Source organism: Sceloporus occidentalis, unplaced genomic scaffold (genome assembly GCF_023333645.1).
Source record: "Sceloporus occidentalis isolate IW3139 unplaced genomic scaffold, rSceOcc1.0.p SCAF_2, whole genome shotgun sequence".
In the NCBI taxonomy this organism is placed as follows: domain Eukaryota; kingdom Metazoa; phylum Chordata; class Lepidosauria; order Squamata; family Phrynosomatidae; genus Sceloporus; species Sceloporus occidentalis.
Window position 1 is genome coordinate 30,620,452 of NW_028316982.1, and position 16,456 is coordinate 30,636,907.

Consider the following 16,456-nt stretch of genomic DNA (forward strand, 5'->3'; position numbering starts at 1 on the left):
GTCGCAGGGGGTCCCTGGGGCCAGGATCAAGATGCAGGAGAAGGCAGTGGATAGCTTGCTGGAGGTCCCTGGGACCAGGATTGGGATGCAGGAGCAGTCAGGGGATGATGGGATAGGTTGCTGGGGGTCTCTGGGGCCAGGATTGGGATGCAGGAGCAGTCAGGGGATGATGGGATAGGTCGCTGGGGGTCCCTGGGGCCAGGATCAGGATGCAGGAGCAGTCAGGGGATGATGTGTTAGGTGGCACAGAGGACGAGATGGGGATGCAGGAGCAGACAGGGGATGATGTGTTAGGTGGCACAGAGGGCGAAATGGGGATGCAGGAGCAGTCAGGGGATGATGTGTTAGGTGGCACAGAGGGTGAGATGGGGATGCAGGAGCAGTCAGGGGATGATGTGTTAGGTGGCACAGAGGGCGAGATGGGGATGCAGGAGCAGTCAGGGGATGGTGTGTTAGGTGGCACAGGGGGCGAGATGGGGATGCAGGAGCAGTCAGGGGATGATGGGTTAGGTGGCACAGGGGGCGAGATGGGGATGCAGGAGCAGTCAGGGGATGATGGGTTAGGTGGCACAGGGAGCGAGATGGGGATGCAGGAGCATTTAGGGGATGATGGGTTAGGTGGCACAGGGAGCAAGATGGGGATGCAGGAGCAGTTAGGGGATGATGTGTTAGGTGGCATAGAGGGCGAGATGGGGATGCAGGAGCAGTCAGAGGATGATGGGTTAGGTGTCAGGGTGAAGGAGGGGAGCAGATCGGGGTCTAGGAGTAGGCAGGGATGATGGGATTGATGGGAGACTGAAAGAGGGGAGCAGATCGGGGTCTAGGAGGACGCAGGGGACGCAGGGGATGATGGGATCGGCTGGTTGGCAGAGAGGAGGAGACGGCATGAAGGAGGAGGAGGGGGATGACGGAGCAGGACGCAGGGGCCAAGGGGGGTGGCATTGGAGTGCTTTTCCACACCAGACCCATTCGCAGTGCAATCACTTCGGGAGTGAGCTGGAACTGAGCCACAAAACCACCAAAAAGCTTTGTGAGATATACTCCATAGTCTTGTAATGTGGGTAGATTGTGAGGCCTATTGGGGTTGTTTGGTGGGAAAACTATTGGTTAGCCCCTGCTAGGAGACCCAGCGAATCAAGTCTTAAATCCAAAAGTAGTAAATCGTAAATCCATTGATTAAATGGATCTATTCTAGCTGGAACAATAGGATTCAGTTCTGAAGACTCTGCTGGAATCTTGAGACAGCCACCCCAAGAGGTAGATTTTGGAGCCTCCTGAACATGGGAGGTGGCAAGTGGGAGATAAACAGGTCTCAGAGCTGGCATCCAGGATTATTATCATAGGATTCCTACATATAAATTTGCCAGATTGAACTAGGGAGGAGGCTTCTGTATATATAACCCTTAACAGATAATGGAGTAGGTCTTTGGACTTTAACTAGATGTGGCAAAAAGGTCTTTCAATAGGATGTGCTGTACCTTTTATCTTATGTTTTATATGCCTTTTAAGCTGCTTTAAGTATTTTAATATGTCTACCTATTTATCCTCCCCTCCATTTTTGTACCACATGTGGTTTTAACAGAATTGTTTTACTCCTACATGTAAGCTACTTGGCTCCCACAGTGGAAGAAAGGCAGGAAAATAGATAGATAGATGATAGATAGATAGATAGATAGATAGATAGATAGATAGGCCAAGCTTTGTTGTTGCTGCTGACTTCGCAGCCCAGTAGGTGAACTACTGGCAACCTCAGAATACCCCAATCCGTTCCTTGTTTTTGCTTCCTGCTTGTTTGCCTTTCCAATGTGAGTGAACACCTGCAAGGGTAGGGAGAATGAATCTCAGAAGGCACAGGGAGAAAAACCGCAACAATCTAGAAGCATATCTGGAAGGTTTGAGAGGTTGGACATATTCCACCTGATATCACAACTCACATCACATGCCAGATGGCTACAAATGAACCAAAGTGTACCACCTTTCTGTGGAAGTTTTATTTTAAAAAAAATCAGGTGAGTGTGTGGATGAAGAAGTGACAGAAAGAATGGAAACTTATTGTTAAAGGTTTGGAAACAAAGTCTTATGAGGAATAATAAAGGTGGTCTGGTATGTTTAGCTTGAAGCTGGAAGACAGGAGAGATGGCATGATGGCTATCATCCATATCAGAGATTATCGCACACCAATTCCATTCCAGGATAGATGTAAGTTGTAACCATCACTGATGGATCTTGTCACAAGAACAGATTTTTTTGAAAAGCTGCTGGAGAAGGGTTGGATACGGGCTGCCTACTGCCCGTGCATGGGGCAGTGCGATAAGATCCATCAGTTACAGTTACAACCCATTTCTATCCTGGTGTGGATTTGGCATGTGATAATTTCCAGCATGTAAAAGATGGAGTGAACTTGTTTTTGCTACTGCAGAGACTAGAACAAGAACCAATTGATTTAAATTACAAAAGAGAGAGAGAGATTTCACTTAAACATTAGGATGATTTACTATAAGAGCTATTCTACAGTGAAATAGACTCAGAACTGGTGAAGTCTCCTTTTTTGGAGATCTTTAAACAGTGGTTAGATTAGCATCTGCGTAAGCTTTTTAACTGTGTATTCCTCTCCCTGAAAATCTCCCTGGAAGCCAAAATGACAAAACTGAGGCTGTTATACTTTGGCCACTGTCTACAGAAGTAATGATTTTTTTTAGAAGGCATGACTCATTAGAGAAGACAATAATGCTAGGAAAGGTGGAAGGTAGTAGAAAGAAAGAAAGACCGTATGCCAGATGGCTGGACTCAATCAGGAAGGCCATGGCCCTGAATTTGCAGGACCTAAGCAGATAAGTTGAAGATAGGGAGTCTTGGAGATGCCTCATACACAGGGTCACCATGAGTTGGGGTTAACCCGAAGGCCGATAACAACAACAATTCCTGTGTGGCAAGGGGCTGGACTATATGGCACTTGCAACCTCTTCCAACCCTAAGATTTGATAATCCTATGATTCAAAAAACTCTAACATAACTTGGAACATATCACAAATGTAGATGAGCCTGAGGAGTCATCCCTCTGAATGTAACAAAAATGTCATTATCCCTAAAAAAATCTTAAACATTTTATTTATATTAAAATGATGGAGGCACTTGACTCTTTATGTAGTCGGTCTGTTGGGCCCTACTGAGGCATTGCAAGTTGTAGATTCGAAGAAATTGGTTGAAGTCAAGCTTAAGGATGATTAATGCAATCCCGCATCACCAAGATGTAGGTGAAACTAGGTCAGCTGGAGCAATGTTAAACCCAAACCACTCCCAAATGAAGGATGTTGGAAATTATTTAGGACTCTGCTCTGCACTTGGCTTAACTTTGTGCTAGCACAGTAGCTGTGTCTTTCCACTAAGGAAGTGTTGGATCTGATATAACCATGTCCTTTTTCACTCTATTCCTTCTCTACTCCACTTTTTTTTAACAAAAATTTTGAACAGAGATTTTGAGATTGTGTTTATCAGACAAGACTAAAGAGTGTGACTATGTTTATCACACAAGACTAAAAAGCAGAATTTTAGCACAATAAAATATCTTTGGCTGGTACTTGTCACATCACTTTGTGTCCTCTTGCTGCCACCTTGCATTTCATTTGTTACTGTGGTGCACTTTTACATTGAAAGGCAAAATCCATTAATCAGTGCTCAGTCTTCCAATTCTGCCTTGATGGAGTAGGTTTCTTTCATTGCACTTCTGCTTCTGAAGTATTCATGTGGTATGCCTGGGTATGATTCTGCTCCACTGCTCCTCTCTCCCCACCCCCTTGCAGAAATCATGGCTGCTACTACCTTCCTGAAGCCAGCTGCTGTGTGTCCATTCACACAGCAGCCCTACAGGGGACAAGCAATCCTGGTTGCCAACACTTTCCAGAAGCTGGCTGCTGTGTGCACGTTCAACAGCAGCTGACTTCGGGAGGTGGTTGGCTGCCAGGACTGCAGGATTAGAGGACAGCTTCTTGTACTGGCTGAACCAGCTTTTTACTGTTTGAATTACCTTTGTGCTGGTAGCCCATTCTTTTAATTGGTCTCTGCTATATGAATTCCACCAACAGAAGACCTATCCCTCCAGAAAAGATCGAAGCTGAGTTCTGCCAGACTCAAATCACGCTCAGCCTGGGGGCACAGCCCCTACACTAGCATATATTTAGGCCAGTGTCATGGACCAGGTAATCCAAAGTAATTCCCAACATGCCTAGTCTGTCTCCACTCTCCTCCCAATTCTGCATCTAAATTCCCTAGTCCTCTCTGTTCCTCAATTGAGAGTGAGTTCTAGGATGAGGGGTTATCTCAAAGTTTTCTCAAACTGTAAGGCAACAGGAGAAAACACTTGTAAACAAAGAGAGTGACAAGTACAGAAATACCTTTGTCAGGTTCCAGATCTGCTTGGGAGCTTTTCTCCCTGCTCTCTTTTAGATAAAAGTGAATTTAAAAGAAAGTGGGGATCCCCCACAATACAAAGGATTCATCCATCTCTACCCTCATCAGAAATTATCTGGATCTCAACAGTTGAGAGAGTTTTTTTATTATTATTATAACACTCTTTCATAATAGCCATTTAGGACCTATGTTTTTATCTTTTGTGTACCATGGGAAGCATTTAAATATGCAATATAACAAATTTTTAAAACACTGTTGATGCTTTTAGTATTTTATCTGCTGCTGTTTCCCTGGCTGTGTTTTGGCATACCCTACTGTTGCTGTTTGGAGAATAATATAAAGTATTTTAAATAACTGGGTGGTGGAACCAAATAAGATACATTGCGACTTACTTCCAAGTAAACATGCCTAGAAATTGACAGCATGTAAGCTTTACTGTTGTTGAAAGAGGAACATTCACCATGGTACTTTCATGACCCATGGAAGAAAGTCAAGGAAGAAAGTGCAAAAGCAGATTTGAAGCTGAACATTTAAAAAAAATTATAACTTTAAAGTATACAGCAAAGACATTGAAATACTGTAGTTTTAAAATTTTTCATGCCTTGGCCCAGTCTTTAATTAAAATGGAGACTGCGGTCAAGAAACTAAGATGTGGAAGGGAAGCCATGAAGGAACTGTATAAGATCCTCAAGTGTAAAGATATATCACTGAATAACAAAACCAGGATTGTCCATACCACTGTATTTCTGATTTCTGTGTAAGGTTGTGAAAGCTGCAGGGTGAGGAAAGTTCGTCAAAAGAGAACTGACTAGTTTAAAATGTGGTATTGGAGAAGAGTTCTACAGATACCATGGACTGCCAAAAAGATAAAGGAATGGTTATTAAACTAAATCAAGCCCAAACTGTCCCTAGAAGCAAGAAAACTAAACTGAGGATGTTGCATATATCATGAGAAGACATGACTCCTTAGGGAAAAAAACAATAATGCTTGGTAAAATAGAAAGCAGTAGGAAAAGAGGAAGAACACATTACAGGTGGGTAGGCTCCTATAAAGAATCTGGGTACACTCCAATAAAGAAGCTACAGCCCTGAGCTTCCAAGAATCAAGCAGTTGATAACAGGGTGACCTGGAGGTCCCCAATTCAGAGGGTTGCCCATAAGTCAAATTCAACTTAATGGCAATTTACAACAACAAAAACTGAATCCCATTTTGGGAGAAAGGTGGGATATAAATCCAAGAAGTAAATAATGAAAAGGAACAAAATAAATACCTTTGATCAATAAACAGTACTTACATGATTAATGAGAAGCAAAATGTAAAATTATACAACAACAATATTGTATACAATTAGGAATGGACAACTTGTAGCCCTCTACAATGGATGGGAATTGGGTGGACCTCTGGATGCTGTTGAATAGTAATTTCCAACACTATAGTTTTTTGTGGGTTTTTCAGGCTATGTTGCCATGTTCTAGCTGAGTTTCTCTGCTAGAACATGGCCACATAGCCCGAAAAACCCACAAAAAACTATGGATGTCGGCCATGAAAGCCTTTGACTTTACAATTTCCAACACTCTTCATCCTTAGCCAGGTTGTCTCAAAGGACTCTGGGAGTTGGAGTCGAACAGCATCTGGAAGGCTGTAGAGCTCCCACCCTTGTTCTAGGTGTTTTGGATTTTGGCTCCCAGATGCTCCCGCCACCATGGTCAATGGAAGGGGCATCACTAAGGGCTGCAGTGGCATTGGCCTGTGTCCCTTTAAAATGCTGAAGAGATGGGGTGAGTGGGATGAGGCTCAGTGGGAGCCAAAAGAAGAGGCCCCAGGTTTTAACATAAATTTTAAAATTAATTTTTTTATATTTTTTTAAAAAATAATTTTAAAATTTTACATTTTTTCTGATTTTTTAATTTTTTTCTTTAAAAACATCACATTGTCCCAATTTTTAACTTTAACCCCATGAAACTATACACACGTAAATATGTTTAGGTTGTGCGTATGACGTTGCAACTTAAAGGTATGACCTGTGGCAAAGACACAAGGAGCATACTTGTCTCTCTGCAGCAGCAGCAGCAGCAGGAGGACCCCAGCAGGGTGCCACCTGGTGGGATCCCCACCCCCTGCGGCCACTCAGTAATGCCACTGTTGCCCACTGTGCCAAATGCAAAATAAAGGTGGAGTGCCTTCGCAATAGCAACAGCAAGTACATTTCTATACTGCTTATCAATGCACTTGAACATTCCCTAAGCAGTTTACAATATGTAAGCCAACTGCCCCCAACAAGCTGCATGTCTGCTGTAGGAACAATGCAGTTTCATACCACTTTCACTATCATGGCTCCATGCTACAGAATCCTGGGATTTGTAGCTTTACAAGGTCTTTAGCTTTCTCTGCCAGAGTATACAGGTGACTCACTGTGGAATCCTAGGATTTGTAGTTTGATGGGATCTCTCGCCTTTGCTGCCAGAGAATACGAGCGCCTTGTTGTTGTTGGTGGTGTGCCTTCAAGATCTGTTCCAAGGTTGGCCACTGTCTTTCCCCTGAGGCTGAGAGTGTGTGATTTGCCTGGAGGTCACCCAATGGGTTTCAGGGCTGAGCTGGGAATCCAACCCTGGTCTCCAAAGTCATAGTCCAACACTCCGACTACAAATCCCAGGCTCCTGTCGCCTGAAGCCACCCTGACAATCAAAAGTGAATAATAGAATAGAATTGGAAGAGACCCCAAGGGCCATCCAGTCCAACCCCCTGCCATGCAGGAACTCTCAATCAAAGCAGCCCTGACAGATCCAGCCTCTGTTTAAACACCTCCAAGGAGGGAGATTCCACCATTCTCCGAGGGAAGTGGTGTCGAACTGCATTCTTTCTTCGGTGCAGATGGAGCAATAGGCTGGGTTGCATTTCCAACAAATAAAATGCCTTTTGATTTCCCCTGGACCCTCCTTGTTGCTGCTGTTGTGTGCCTTTCAAAGTCGGCCTCTGGCCAGGGGCAAGCTTTGTTCCCAGGAGGTTTGCCATTGCCTCCTCCTGAGGCTGAGAGAGTGTGACTTGCTCAAAGATGGGTTTCCATAGCCGAGCTGGGAATCGAACCCGAGATGGGGAAGGAGGATGTCGCTGTTGCATCCGCGCTGCAGAAATGATCCGGTTTGATTCCACTTGAACTGCCCTGGCTCCATGCTCTTGCTCTGGGATTCTGGGGATAGTAGTTGGTTGTGGCACCAGAGCGAAGCATCAACTACCATTCTCAGAATTCCGGAGCATGGAGCCAGGGCAGTTCAAGTGGAATCAAACCGGATCATTTCTGCAGTGCGGATGCAGCAGCGAGAGAAGCCAGCCGCCGCCTCTCCTCCTCCTCCTCCTCCTCCCTGACTCCTCCCTGACTCCTCCCTCCTGCAGTTTCTGAACAGCGCAGAGCGAACCCAAGAGCCGCTTCTGCCTTCTTTTTTCCCCCAAAGCCTGAGCGAGAGAGAGTTCATCCTCCTTTCCTCCCTTCTTTCCTTCTTTCTTCAGCCAGCAGCGTGAGCCAGAGCTGCTGCTGCTGCTGCTTTTTCTTCTTTGCGATCTGGCCGCCGCCTTGGACTTTCTTTACTTGGATCATCTCTGGAAGGATCAGCCAAAGAGAGACGAAAAGACATCATATTGGGCTGCTTCCTCTGGCTCAGGCATCTTTGGCTGGGTGTGTGTGTGTGTGTGTGTGTGGCATTTGTGGGGATGTGGGCGGGGGTTGTGTATGTGTGTGGGCTTTTTGTATACCTGCTCTTTCAAGGGCTGGGAAGACTTGAGTGTCTGCTGAGGAGGGTTCCAAGAAAAGAGGAGATCCCCCTTTAAGCCCAAGAATCAACTTGGGAAAGGAGATCAGAAATCCACTTTAGATGAACCTACTAAGGAAGATCAGAAATGAATATGAATATGTTGATGTTTATATGAACTTGGGAAAGGAGATCAGAAACCCACTTTGGATAAACCTGGTAAGGAAGACCAGAAACCCATTGTGGATAAACTTGGGAAAGGAGACCAGAACCCCACTGTGGGGCTACCACCAGATGAAAACTCCTCGCATTCAGCCACCAGATGAAAACTCCTGGAACTAAGGAGAAGGCAAACTAAGACCCATCTCCTTCACCTTGCCCAAGGATGGTCACTCAGAGCAATGCCTCACTAAATGGGACCAACCACCCCAACCAGGACGTCATGGACCTGCCCCAAGATCAACAGCCTCTCAACCTTTTCCTTTTCTGTGTGACCTTTGTCATCACCTTCACGGCCCTCCTGGGAGGCCTCTACTCCTTGGTATCTCTCCTGAGGATGCCAAACAAAAGCACCCTTTCCATGCTGGTGACTTCATTGACTGTGGATGACCTGATCAGCGTGGGGCCGGCGACCATCTTCATGTTCAAGCTGTGGTTGAACGAGATGCTCCCCCCGACTTTGTGCACTACTTCAGCACTGCTCTACTTGTTTCAGGGCTTTTCCAGCAATCTGATGGGCTCCTTGGTCATTTCATACAACTTCTACAGCCTCAACAAGATGGAAACCGGACACAGGGCAACCAAAAGGCCTGTGAGCATGATCTGGGCCGTTCTCACCATTTGGATGGTCAGTTTGCTGATCTGCATTTTGCCTCTCTGTGGCTGGGGCACTTATGGCTCGACCTCTTGGGGATGTTTTGCAGACTGCACCAGTTCTTACATCTTGTTTCTCTTCATCATCTACTCCTTCTGTTTCTTCCTTCTCCTTGTGCTCTCCATCCCGCTCATTTATCAGCTGTTGTGCTCAGATGAGCAACTGCATCTTTATGATGATTATCATCAAATCACCCGCGGATATTTCTCACCTGGGTCACCCCCAGTGGGTATCCACACCCTGCCCCTCTCTCCAGAGGATATGGAGAATAAAAGCTTGAAGCATTTTCAAAATGCTGGCCAGAACGCTGACCCCAGGATCCAGCAAGGTCCTGCAGATGACCGCTGTAGAGTGGACAGCTACGGCACACAAAACATACCATATCACAGCCGAAACTTCACTGTGGAATTTGCTCAGAAGCGCTTCTCGCTGATTCTGGCTCTGACCAAAGTAATTCTTTGGCTCCCAATGATGGTAAAAACAACCCACGTTTCTTTCTTTTCTCTGTTATGGTCTGGTTAGGAAGTGTCTAGTTAAATTTAGAATGATGAGCCCCCAAGCACAGAGTAAAGGAGGCACTGTGTTTCTCCATAGAGCTTAAAAACTTTTATCCTGTGTGTTGAACACTAGTTAGTTTAGATAAAAGTTACTTTCTCATTTGGTTTGTGTGTCTCTCTCTCCCCTATCCCTTTCTGTTAGCTACCAAGAGTTAAGCGGAATCTCCACCAGTGACTCATGACATGCATTATAGTAATTTTAATCTGATCTGTCTTTTTTAGCACACTGGGAAATCTAGTGATCAGGATGACCTCTTAAACATACTGTGGGCACGAACCCCCCATATCCTTGTATTCTGGTAGAAATGGCTAGGCTATTATGTGTGTGTCTTGATTATCTAAATTTGGCTGAACAGGTTTGTATGTATGAATGGATTTGTAAGATTTGTATTAAGTTTTCGTAGTTGTACTACTCCTGTACATGTGGTTTTTGTGACTGACACAGTGACACACAATCTTGGCTCTGGTTAATCAACATTGTGGTTCTGACTTTATGCTGTGATAATCATTCTACAAGTACACATTGCAGAATGATTCAAAGAGTGAAACTAGTTGGAAGGGTGGACTGGGGGCTTTTGCTCCAGGAAAATAGGCAGGAAGCAGGATTACTATATGGGCTTATTCAGAGCATCTGCCAAAGATTTTTTTTCCCCATTTACCAGTGGCAAAGCACACCCTTAGCCCCTAGGGTCATTGACTGGTTTATGGCTGTAAAATTGAAATGAAAGACCATGTTTGCTTATAAATTCTGTAAATAGCAAGCCTTGCTGAGAATCATCTTGATGAATATGCTGGTGCAGAGAACAGGTCAGGCAGTGTTTGCATGAATCTTTGAAAGTCCTCCTTTTATCTTGCATTCAGTGCTACACAGCACTTGTGAATCCACTGTTGCCTTGGACTTGAGCTTTCTCTGTTTCTTCAGATCCTTTCCTCAAACCCTCAAACGCTTATTTTTTTAAAGTTAAATCTGAAATCTTGAGCCCTTGAGTTAAATCTGAAATCTTACACCCAAGTGAGGCTGTGACTGCAATACTGTGCACACTTTCTTGAGAGTAAGGCCCATTAAATGTTGAATAAGTTGGGCTTACCTCTGAGCAGGTGTGCACAGGCTTCAGCTGCAAGTACATGTGATTTCACTAGTTCATAAACACTCTGTATTAACTTTCCCTCTTCTCCTTCTGTCATTTCCGTGCTGATGAAATTTAGATTGTAAGCTCCATGGGGGCAGGCACTTGCTTCTTCACTGATGAAATACAGTTCATTGAAGGCATTGTATAAATCATCAGTCATCACTCTCATCATCTCAAGGGTTTGTCTTTCTGTCTCCCAGCATTACCTCAAAAGACTTTTATTAATAGCTCGGGGTCAAAGCTACTTCTCTGCTACAGCTGAGGCATCAATATTTATTGTTTGGCTTGAAGCAACCAGCACTCTGAGAAGCACAGATGGGAGTTGTGTTAGAATATTTACTTTTCAGCATCTGTCAGGATTCAAAGTCACACAGCTCAGTTGGAATAGTTACCAGGAATGTTAGTTTACAGCTCTGCAAGCACCTGAGCGACTAAAAGGCTTACATATCTTTTTAGTAGGCATATATTTTTGGTCGGCATTTCTCTAATTGTTTATCTGCACAGTTAGTGCACAACACATACACACATACTTCTAAGCCTCTATTGGTTGTGGCATGCATTCTTTTCAACTGACACTCTAAATGCATTTTAATTGAAACCATTACATATTTAATAGGCAATGAGTGACTGGCAATTAAATAAAAGCTTAGAGCTTTTGTTCTCCATCAAAAAAAATGGGAGTTAATGAAGGCACAGGAAAAGCTGGATACTTGTCTCAAAGTGCTTAATAGATGAATGCTTGATTATAGAGAAAACCCAATACATCTATCCTTTGTATAGCTTTCTTGGGGGATGATTTGAAATCTTGACTGCAGAAATTTCTGAAGTGGAGAATATAATTCCCTTTGTTGGACAAAAAGAAAAATATCCAACAAATGAAATGGGCTTCTCTGCTTCAGAAATTTCTGCAGTCAGATTTCAAATCACCTATGTAGTAGACCACACAAATATATACAGGCAAAACCATGTTGGGCTTTCTCTATAATAAAGGAGCTATCTATTGAGCACTTTGAAACATGTCCTGTGGATTTTATTGGGTGCTCTTTGGAATTAATGAAAGCAGCCAGCATATTCCTAAGGCAAGGCTGGAAATCATAAACCTTTTCAGATGTTGTTGGATTCCAAGTCCCAGCAACCCTAGCCAGCATAGACAGTGGTGAAGAATGCTGGGTGTTACCGCTCAAAAACATCTGGAGAACCACATGAGTCACACTCCTGTTTTAAGGAGTAATATGTTAACAGCTTCAAAAATTTTAAATAAAAGAATGGTCATATAGAATTATGTTCCACTAGAAAGCATGATATAGTGCTTTCAGTGTTGGACTAGGACTCTGGAGAGCAGGGTTCAAATCTCCACTTGGGCACTGGGTGACCCTCAGCAAGCCAGACTGTCTCAGCCTCAGATGATAGCGATGGCAAACCTTCTCTGAATAAATTTGCCAAGAAAACCCTGTGATAGGTTTGCCTTAGAGTTGTAATAAGTTGGAAATGACTTGAAGGCACACAGAATGTGCATGCACATACACACACAACACAGCGTGCAGAGATTATAAAAAAGAAATGAAGGACCATCCCACCAGCTTCATTCAATCCCTGAACAAATATATGGCCATGCAATTCCACACAGTGGCTTCAACAGTCCTTATGCATTTTAAAAACACCACTTCACACATTACATTTTGAGGCAGACACTTACAAGGTGTTTACTTTATAGCAAGAGTAGTGAAGCGGCAGCTCAATTCAATTTCAGATAAATTCTCAGGGTCCACATTTCATTGATGAGCAGGCTCAAAGGCAGGATATTTAATCTTAAGGCCATTTTAGTCAGTAAGGCCTGTTACAGACAGCCAAAATAAAGCTGCTTCGAGTCACAGTGGAGCTATGCTGTTTCAATGATGCATGCGTCCTAAGAGTCCAGAAGCCACACCAAAGCCACGCTCCAGTCCTTAGGGCTGGAGCGTGGCTTTGGTGCGACTTCTGGACTCTTAGGACGCATGCATCATTGAAACAGCATAGCTCCACTGTGACTCGAAGCAGCTTTATTTTGGCTGTCTGTAACAGGCTGTAAGCTTCAGAAGAGGTGTAACTAAGCTTCAGAAGACTTTTAGAATGGGAAAAAAGACTTGTACTGTTAGAATGATGGGGAAATCTGGGAAAACCATTTACCAAGGGCATCATGGGGAAGGAGGCATGGAAGTTTCAAAAAACCCAGATATGCTCCTGGGAAGGCTGGATTCAAATGAAACACCTCAAGCTTCCCACCTTGCTTGGATATGGAATATATGCACTTGTGAACACTCCTCCTGGAGCTGCATCTCCCTTTTGAATGTATCATGAGGGCCAAAACTAGGTTTGCTTCCATACCACATATTAAATAACTCTCAGTTGCCAGAACATCGTAAAATGAAAAGTAACTAGTGCATGTTCCATATGGCCTATGGGGAGCTGTCTAAGAATGCTGGAAATAAAATAGTGACAAAACAGTTGCAGAGTTAGAAATTCTAGTTATATGTATCTTTTGCGTTCTCTTTGCACTCCCATTGTAACATTTATGGAAGGGATTTTCCAGGCCTTGATTGGGGGGGGGGGGTGATTTGGGGGGCTGTCTTAATTGCTGGAATGTAGTAATAGAGGAATATAAGTACAACCTATTTCAGAGAAACAGATGAAACAAGATAGGAGAAGTAGGGTTGACTCACAATTGAGATTGCAACATTTTTGGATTACACTGGACCAAAGCACCAGTGGTAATATTGTCTAGGAGATTATGGCAGTTGGGCCCCTCCAAAAATAACATTTTCAATTCACATGTCTGGATAGAGTCTGTAAAATCTTTATCCTGCCCACTGTAGTGGCTGTAAGAAACTGTAGAGCTCTGAATGAAAAGGATTGCAACCTGTTAATGAGTGGTGTAGTGCTGCAACCCTATACATATCTCAGATTAAGTCCCATTGAAGTCACTTACACTTACATGTGAGCAGACTTAATAATAATAATAATAATAATAATAATAATAATAATAATAATGTTTTATTTATATACTGCTATTCCAAAGATCATAGTGGTGAACAGCAAGTAAGCTAATTAGCAAGTAAGCTAATTTGCCCCCAACAGTCTGGGTACTCATTTTAGCGACCTCGGAAGGATGCAAGCCTGAGTCGAGCTTGGGCCCTTTTGCTGGTCTTGAACTCGCAACCTTGTGGTTTTGAGTGAATGGCTGCAGTACAGGCATTTAACCACTGTGCCACCAGGGCTCCTTAGAATTAGACTTAGACTTGCATAGAATTTGGCTGCATCGTGGCCTCAATCTCTGTTGTTACAGATGTTCTGTGGTCTTCATTGTTCCCAAATTTCAGAACAGATAGAGACTGTGCAAGTAATTGTGGGGTCTCTTTTGCTTTGCGAAATCCTAGCATTTTGATATGAATTTAATGGTCATAGCTCCATTTTATGGAACCCTGGTACATTTTGTTGGGATTATTTAGAATTCTCTGACAGATGAAGTGGAAATCCCAGGATTCTATAGGATGCAGCCATGGCAGTAAAACTGCTATCAAAGTGCTATGATAGGGTAATGTGAAAGAGACTCTGTCTCTCTGTGTGTGTAACATTTCTGTTTACCCTTTACAAGATTTATCATTGTCTTTACTCAAGATAGCTGCCTGCTACTTAATTTCTTTGAAATGCTTCTTTCTTTCAGATACAAATGGTGGTTCAACATACCATTGGGTTTCAAAGCCTCTCCTTTGAGATATTCAGCTTTCTCCTAACTTTGCTAGCTGTCACTGTCACTCCAGTGTTTGTCCTGTCAGAACACTGGAGTCACCTGCCTTGTGGCTGTATCATCAACTGCAAAAAGAACATCTATGCTGTCTCTTCAGAAGAAAGCAAGAGTAAGTACAGAAGGATCGGGGGGAAGGAGTCTAGGCTCTTAATTCTTCACGATTATGAACAGATTGAATCAGACTCGGTAGAATATACTGAAGCTACTGTGTTTGTGTTGTTGTTTGACTGTCTTTTCTATCATACTCTATAGCAATGCTGGAGAAAGTGCAGTCCCCTAAACCCACATTTGCAGTGATCAAAATCTTGTGGCAGTCTCCTCAAGTTCTTCAAAACATCCCCATTTTTTAAAAAATGTGCTTGATTTTCTGCCTGAAAAGTACCCCATACCACCTAAAACTATGTGTAGACCCAGTGGTTTCCCTCCCAGATGAATTCTCCACCCTAATTTTTAAAGATGGTTTTTGGCCAAAAATGGTGACCAGAGATGACATGACATCACCACTGCACCATGTTGTGCCAGTGCAGACCATGTGTTTATCTTCTCCTTTCTCATTTTCTCTGTGTGGTGTGGGCTCCACACTGTGTAAGACATGCATGTCTTCCTTGATTCCTCAAGTAAACTTTAAGACCAATTTTCCATCCGTGGGACTCCTGGAGGCTGTATTGTACCTTGTTAAAACTGAATGGAAGGTTGCTTCTCTTTTTTTTAAAAGATACTCTTTATTGATCATTAAAACAAGGGTCATACATCCTGTTTCTGGTACATCACACTTTCTGGCCATTCCTGTAAGTACGATCCATGTTGCAGGGAAGTTGTTTCTCAGTAGGGAGGCTGCTGCCTACAAGAAAAGTTAGAGTGTATGTTGTCCACAGGTCACATGTTCTTAACCCTTCATTTAGAGCTACAGCGAGTGTCGAGTGTTGTTATGGTGGAGATATTTAAATTTACTTGTGCTGAACTGCTTGCAACAAATGATGGAAAACTTGATTATTTTCTTGAAATGGGATGAAGTGTGAAAGTGGTATAAAAATTGCTTGCTTTTTGTATGGTGTTACATAAACTGTAAAACATAGTTTATGTTTATGTTTCTGTCTTATAATATTAATTAAGAGTGTGATTTATACATATAAACAATTTACACATATAATTAAGAGTGTGGATGAAGACTGAATGAAGGAGTGGAATGGTGGATGGAGTCAGATTGCATACACATAGTGATAGGGATGTACATCCTTGGGGATTTTGTCCTCCCACACAAGGACAAATAATTACTGTCATTTTTCTCCCCATTGAGAGAGAAAACAAAAATTTTAATGCAGTATTCTCTCTGTATTTGAGCATCCCAAAATATTCTGGATATTTGAATACTGGGGGAACAAACTGCACAAAAGTATTGCTGCTCTAATATTATTCTTCCAGACAGGGCTTCCAAAGTGTTGGATGTGCCATTATTATTATTATTATTATCATCATCATCATCATCATCATCATTATTATTATTATTATTTTGACCAGGAAATGAATAATAGGTTGAGAGAGGGAGATTGGGATGTTATGCTGGAAAGATGAGAGATAGGGGGAGAGTCTGGAAGAAGACAGAGAGGAGGAGGGTCTGAATGTAGAAGGAAGGAGACTGCTTGAGGGATTATTGTATTGGGAAACATGGATTTGGTTTGTGAGTAGTGTATAAAAAAACTGCACTTGCAAGGGTTGATGTGTTGGAGAATAAAGAGTGAAACTATATCCACAGTCAATTTTAAAATGTTTTTAGTAAAATTATATTTGTCATTCCTCATAACCAAACCTATATCCTGGTCATTATAACTAGGATTATAGTCTAGAGATGTATAAAAACCTCAGGACACACTTTTAACCAAACCAGATCCAGAATATCCTGGTAGCAGTAATTTCGCTTTCTATATATTTGCCTGCCTGAGGATTGAAGTCTTCTCAAAGG

At 42.9% G+C, this 16,456-nt stretch overlaps 1 protein-coding gene across 1 annotated transcript in view; it reads left to right on the forward strand.

The window, feature by feature from the left end:
• The first annotated feature begins 8,333 nt into the window (after positions 1-8,333).
• GPR149 (G protein-coupled receptor 149) overlaps positions 8,334-16,456 on the forward strand; it is a 50,534-nt gene continuing 42,411 nt past the window's right edge. The window contains exons 1-2 of the mRNA XM_089507715.1: positions 8,334-9,499; positions 14,413-14,605. Coding sequence (XP_089363841.1) covers positions 8,537-9,499; positions 14,413-14,605 — 1,156 coding nt within the window. The 5' untranslated portion in view covers positions 8,334-8,536. The remainder of the gene's footprint in view (positions 9,500-14,412; positions 14,606-16,456) is intronic.